This window comes from Arachis ipaensis, chromosome B10, assembly GCF_000816755.2.
Source record: "Arachis ipaensis cultivar K30076 chromosome B10, Araip1.1, whole genome shotgun sequence".
NCBI lineage: Eukaryota > Viridiplantae > Streptophyta > Magnoliopsida > Fabales > Fabaceae > Arachis > Arachis ipaensis.
Genome location: NC_029794.2, coordinates 131,337,019 through 131,343,589, shown reverse-complemented (window position 1 = coordinate 131,343,589; position 6,571 = coordinate 131,337,019). Strand labels below are relative to the sequence as shown.

The 6,571-nt window shown below is 33.6% G+C and overlaps 1 protein-coding gene across 3 annotated transcripts; it reads right to left on the bottom strand.

Moving 5' to 3' along the window:
* LOC107622424 lies at window positions 902-6,496 on the bottom strand. 3 transcript variants are annotated; one of them, XM_016324300.2, is made up of 12 exons: window positions 6,249-6,496; window positions 4,818-5,754; window positions 4,065-4,177; window positions 3,844-3,963; window positions 3,649-3,736; window positions 3,162-3,253; window positions 2,961-3,065; window positions 2,117-2,226; window positions 1,907-1,994; window positions 1,788-1,823; window positions 1,581-1,677; window positions 902-1,201 (listed from the first exon to the last, which is right to left on the bottom strand). In XM_016324300.2, the coding sequence occupies exons 2-11, from the start codon at window positions 5,665-5,667 to the stop codon at window positions 1,594-1,596; spliced, it is 1,686 nt and encodes a 561-aa protein (XP_016179786.1). In that variant the 5' UTR covers window positions 5,668-5,754; window positions 6,249-6,496; the 3' UTR covers window positions 902-1,201; window positions 1,581-1,593. The 3 variants fall into 3 exon arrangements, 2 of the variants coding, with proteins under 2 accessions (XP_016179786.1, XP_020969772.1); XM_021114113.1 differs by lacking the exon at window positions 6,249-6,496 and adding an exon at window positions 5,873-5,929; XR_002356319.1 differs by lacking the exons at window positions 902-1,201; window positions 1,581-1,677; window positions 1,788-1,823; window positions 1,907-1,994 and adding an exon at window positions 2,595-2,872 and having other exon boundaries at window positions 2,112-2,226.

Below are 6,571 nucleotides of genomic sequence, written 5' to 3'. Positions count from 1 at the left end.
TTTTAGCTAATTGTTTTTTTTTAATATTTTAATTCATATATTTAAATTTTTAATAAAAGAAAAAAAGCATAAAAATTAAATTTTTATCTCAGTTTTTCTTATGCATCCAAAAATTCCTATAAAATATATCAAATACATCAGTCATTTACTATTTATAAAAAAATAAATAGTACATTTTTTGTCATATTAAAATAATCTTTGGAATTCAAAATGTGATTTTTCCTTTTGAAAATTATTGTTAATTTATTAAAAATGAAATCTTTTGAAAGTAAAAAAAATAGTTTAGTATTTAGCTTATGAATAGATCTCGATTGAATTCAAATATTTTTTCCTTTTTTTTCAAATATTTATTAAGATAAATTACATAAATAAACTAGAAGTGGTGTTGGTGAATATTAAGTGACCACAAAATAACAAAAAATTGCGTATTAATCTTTGTAGATGAATTTGGATCCTCTAAAATTTTGAATTTTTATTTTAGAGGATAAAATGTGATCTCTCATCCTTGAATAATTTTTCTTTCGTATTTTCTCTTGGTCCCACTTATGAAATAAATTGTGTGAAATTACACTTTATCTTCTAAAATAAAATTCAAAATTTAAAAGATTCAAATCCAATTCCTTTCAACAAAGTGATAATATATATATATATGCAGCCATTTTTAAGGACCACACTGCAAGGTAGATGGCACTTTCATTCACGAGTCCTGGTTTGCGGAGGAAAGAAAATAAGGGGAAAAAAGAAACAAAGTTCACGGAGAAAACAAGGGGAAAAGCGAAACACGAATATTAATGTAAAATTAAAACAACTAAATTTTCGAATTAAAGAAGTGGTTTATATATTGGTCATATGCAGTAAATTACTATTTTGCTTAGTGAAGTTATTTTGATTAAGAGTAAAATTTTAAATTAATCACCAACAATTTCTGAATTGGACAATTTTGTTTCTCTAAGTTTGAAATCTCTAATCATGCACATTATGGAACAAAAACGTTTCTCAGAATTTGAAAATGATAAATTCATCCTCACCATTCTCTGACAGGTGACTGGACAAATTCATTCGACAGAAAACAAAGATTAGGTTTAGCACGAGATCAGAAGAAAATCAAATCAGCACCTTAGACTAAAAAAAAAATTAACTGTTCCTTTGTGGTACCCCTCAGTCTCGGACTAAAATATCTGCATCAGCAGAAGATCATGGCCTGCAAGCAAAATTAGATGTTATGATGGCAAATTAGAGCAACTAGCTTTAATTATTAAGTTTTACCCCTGATAATAATGTCCAAAGTCACTAAAGGAAGTTCTTAATCACTTAGGACTATAATTTCTATTTTTCCATTAACGATAGGATTTAGCTAACTTAAGATTAATATAGTAGAAATTTTTAAACATTTTTACTTTAATAAATGCATAATAAATATATTAGAAACTTAAACTTTATATATTTTTTATATTTTTTGTTTATAAAAACTTTTTTAATTGTAATTTTAACATATGCCCTACATGTTAAGAAAACCATTAACAATAAAAAGAAACAGTTAATTTCTCCTAACATGATGTGTGTAGAATAAAAATATTCACCTTGTGATATGTATTATACTTTGACAAATCTAGCTATATTGGCAAGAACTGTTCTTAAGCTTCGGATACCTGCTCCAGATTTTGAGCTTACCATCATCTGCAATAGACAAAAGACAGTAAAGAGATAACTTACCTCCAAGTTCCAACGATATTATATGGAAAAAAAGGGGGAGAGAAGTATGAAGAAATCTGCAGAAAGAAGTTTACCAGAGGCTGAACTACAGACTTGTTCTGCAGGAGGCTCTGTGGACAAGCCAAAAAGAAACTTTCAATCTCCAAAAAGGATAACATTAACTTTCAGACTGAATGATAGTTTTGAATATTACCTCTTCAATTTGTGTGGCCCGGCGTGCCACATCGATTGGGAAAACTGTGTCTGTCTTGGTTAATACTATCTGGTATTTAGTTTTTGATCTGGGTTGATATCACTCATCAAATAAATTTAAGCATATGGACATGTAGCATTTGGTGTTATATAAACACATATTAAGCCATGCTTCTATGTGTGAGGCACGAATTGAACAAGTGTGTTGTACCTTTCCATTAATTCAATCAGTTCATAATCTCTTGCCTTCATACCCCATTTCGTGTCAATCAAAAGGCACACGCGTTTGAGTCCAACTCTTGTGGAAACATACTCCTTCACCTACAATTAATCAGTGCTTTTAATATAACAAGGAAAAGACAAACATGATTTCAATACCCTGCTTGGTGCACTTAACTGTAAAGCTGAAAGCAGCATATGAATGCAAGACATTTATAGTTTAGATTTAGAGCACACAAAATCAGTCGCATAAGTATATTTTACTTATCCTACTAGTATAACAGTTATGAACTGGTAGACCACTGATAAGACCCCAATGGTAGGAAGGCCAATTAAGGGATTTAGCAAAGTTTATTGGAGGAAAACAGACAAAGAAAAAAGAGAAAATAGGAGGTCACAACCGTAAATAACAAGAATTGAGTCTTAGTAGGACAGATTGCCCAGATAGAAGGGGGGCAGATCTGACTTACCTTTATGGGAGTACACTTTAAGTTTAAGTTTTATGAGAGGATTGAGTTCTGGACTGCTTAGAGCTTCTTTGTACTCTAGCTTGTTACCTAATTCCAGCTATATCTCTATTTGTCGTTTCTTCTTTATTTCCCTGAATTGGGGAGCTTTTGATCATCTCTTCAGAGTATTAAAATAAGAAAATTACTCTAGTTCTATTCGTTGTTGAGTTGTTTCTGTTTCGCCTTAACAGTGTTCTATTAACTGTGTTCTATCAATTTCTCATGCCAGCTGCCATGACCTAAACAGACAAGCATGTGTGGTATGATTGCACTTGTGAGGATTTAAGACATGAACACTAAAAGATAAAATAAAATCTGTAAACTTACAAGCTCTTCCCAAGCTTCTTTGACTTCTTCTTTTGCATATGCAAATCCATATCCTGGCAAATCAACTAAACAAAGCTTCTTTCCCAATTGGAAGAAGTTAATTGTCTGCATAAAATTCATTATTAGATCGACAAAATATTCAAAATTTTGATACCTATCTTTTGAATTGCCATACATGACAATTTTTAAGAGCATAGTCACCTGGGTAAGGCCAGGCTTGTCTGACGTTCGTACAACCCCCCACTGTCTAGTGAGTGCATTAAGAAGTGATGACTTCCCAACATTTGACCTTCCTGGTAACAAGAACATAAATCAAAATAATATCATTGTACTTGTCTCTTGAGACATCTATGTTAAGAACTACCCTGAAATATTTGTTATTATTGCACCAACACTCAATAAGAATAACCAAATTACTTTTAGTTAATTTTTTGTTGTTATTATAATAATTAGTTAATTAGTTAATTACATAATAATAAGCACATCAAACAACTTTACAAAGTTGAAGGTTTTTTTTTTATCAAAGATACAGCGAAGATAAAAACAGATAAGAAAAGGAACTAGAAACAAGATAAAAGTTACCTAGTAACCAATTGAATGCAACAACGCAATAAAATAATAGAAGTGAACCAAGAAAAACAAAGAGACAAATAAATAGAGATGAATTGATGTTTGCTCGGAATTCTACCAGCAAATGCAATCTCTGGCAGATTAGGAGCCGGAAATGATGATGAGGCTTTTGCGGCAGCAAAAAATTCCAATTTATTCCTAAAAGCCTGTTGCAGGTAATCAGCATCGAATGTCAGCATTGAACAAACTACTTATGAGTGTCTTTAATAATTCTACAAGTATATTATGTCAAATGCATTAAGCAGTCACATACATTTTCTTCAATTCTCTCTCTTTCCGAACTGCTGGAGAAGGGAATATTGTCTAATGGCGCGGAAAGATCTATGTTATAGCCTGCCCTTTTTAAGTCAATCAAACGTCTCCTCCCCAAAAGCTGCAAATAATAACCATTGTTCAAGCAATCAAAATACATTCATAGCAACAATGAATGAACAACATAATCAACACAACGATATCCCTACTCATACAAATTACATTTTGTTCCACAAAAGAAAGTATTTCAGGGGTAGGCTGTATCGCACGGAATTGGGCATTCTTGGACATCTGATGCTCTTCCTCACATTCTTTTTTCTTCACTTCTTTACTTCCTGAAATTACTTTGTGTATCAAAAGGGAAGTCCTCAAAGCACTCGTGTAAATCATAGAAACACATTTGAGAAAAATAATAAGTAATTATGGGTGTTCCACAGACAAACAGAAACATAGAACTCCACCTTCTTGATCATTCCTTTGTAGCTTCTAGATTGAAACACAAAAACAAAGACAGTCTATGCAAAGCAGATGTTAAGCATGGAGTCTCAACCTTCAACCTCATTCAGGAAAAACATATAATTGATTCATTGGCACCGCTGAATTCCTAGCATGTTGTTCTTAGTTCAGGTGTAAGTCCTCGGATATACTTAGTTTAAATTTAATAAACCTAATATTTTCCTCAATGGAGAAGGCATAGATGTCCACGTTCTTCAAAAAAACTAAGACTGTACAAACTAAAAAAAAAAACAAAGTGGGTGTAGTGGAAATCTGGGTTTGCCATTTATGCTCATGGAAAAGGAGAGGTTGCATAAAATCATTAGGGAAACATAAAATCATTATCAAACCTTTAGTAATCACCAGTATATTACTGGAATATATTTTAGAGATCCTAATGCAAATATGCAATCTAAATAAAACAAAGTACAACAGGCAAACAGCATATATTATACAAAGAGAGGAATATAAGTTACCTACCATCAATACCAATGCCATCATCTAGTCTCTTGTTTGAGATATCATTCGGGTCAATCTTGATTATCCGTTTCTTCTTCTTTGGCTTAATGTCTTGTGTCTCGGCATCATCATCACCCTCCAACCCTGCTTTATCTTGGGTTTTCTTCTTGCCAGAACTCAGAGGAGATGCAACCTTTAGGCTTTTCTCCTTGCTCACTTCAGATTTCTTTTCTCTATTTTTCTTCAATAAACCACTACCATAATCATCCTCCTTCACATTCCCTTTCGGTTTCTCAGTAGCCAATACAACACTCTCCTTGCCCATAGCCTTTCGACTCAAATTCTTTGCTTCAGACCCGGCACTGTCCCTTTGTTTACCTTGAACCCACATCCTCCCCCCATTGGTCGAACTCCTCAGTCCAACAACTTCATCTTTCAACTTCCGATCACTCCCTCTCTTCAACGAGCCTTTCTTCTTCGATGCTGCTATGCCATTCAAAACCTTCCCATTCTCAACTACTACCTCACTATCCTTAGTTTTAAATTTCTCTTCTTCCTTACCATAAATTCTCTTCTTCCTTCCACCGTCCTTAGTTTTTAATTTCTCTTCTTCCTTACCATAAATTCTCTTCTTCCTTCCACCGTCCTTCCCACTATAATCCAAAGTTTTCACATTTCTTCTCACACCAAATCCTTCTTCACCTCCTTTGAACTTCACCCTTTCCTTCAATTTCCCAGTAAATCCACCATTTCCATTTTTAGCTTCAAAAGAACCCTCATTTCTTTTAGTTCTCCCAGAATTTCTTGAAATTTTTCCAACTAGCTTAGCCTTTTTCTTGAGTTTAAGCCTTAAGCTTGCCTCACTAGACATTCTACCGAAGGATGTCAAACTTGCAAGTCTAAGTAAATTAGCGGAGATCACCTTGAGTCAACTTGTAGACACGTAAGAGTTTACCTCCTATTTTAAATATTTATAAAATATAAAAAAGTGAATAAATACATATATTAGTACTACGAAAGAATCTTTCATATAGAAATTTTACACAAATATAAGCAGTCTAAGTTAACAATTTTATCACAAAGCACATAAAAGTCAAAACAGAAGTTCTCTTGTGCTGCAGTGCATTCAAATCCTTCACAATTAGATTACAACAATTCATGATTAAGCAATCTAAGTTCAGATTCTGATATAACAATTAAAAGTTCTATTTCCTGGTGCATTCTCAGACATCCTGAAAAATGTCTAACACTCAAACCAACTCAGAATCATTCGGTAGCCACAACCTACAATCATCAACAGAGTAACAGCCATAGCAGAGAATCAATTATCAAATTACTAACACTAACAGAGTAACAGACTAAGCGACAAACATGCAACAAACTAACAGCCACAACCAAATGCTATTTCTAATTCTGAAAGAGATATAATGGAGCTGGAGAGTGAAAATGTACTCGAAGGAAAGAGAGAGGAAGCGGCAGAAACGGCGGAGCAGAAGCAGAGGCGAATGGCGGAGAAGCACAGGCGAAGACGATCACCACCGACCAGTAACTTAACAAACACGATGTCGAACGTGAGTGGACGGAGCAGAAGCAGCAGCGGCGGCGCCGAGCACAGAAAGAGCGGAGGCCGGAGAGTTTTTCTGAGTTTAGGAATAGAGAGTGAGAGAGGGGATTAGGAGAAAAAAAGGGGCTTTTGGTAAAAACCAAAAAGAAAATATTACTGTCACTAAAACAACGTCTTTTTAAGTTTTATTTAAAAGGTAAAGTATTAATTT

Bases quoted from the DNA above. Each gene is read 5' to 3' on its own strand.
- LOC107622424 (XM_016324300.2), bottom strand. From the start codon at position 5,667: ATGTCTAGTGAGGCAAGCTTAAGGCTTAAACTCAAGAAAAAGGCTAAG. The intron at 3,964-4,064 runs GTAATTTGTATG...TATTATTTGCAG, and splicing joins TTTCTTTTGTGGAACAAAAT to CTTTTGGGGAGGAGACGTTT. The intron at 2,227-2,960 runs GTAAGTTTACAG...GATTAATTGTAG, and splicing joins AAGAAGCTTGGGAAGAGCTT to GTGAAGGAGTATGTTTCCAC.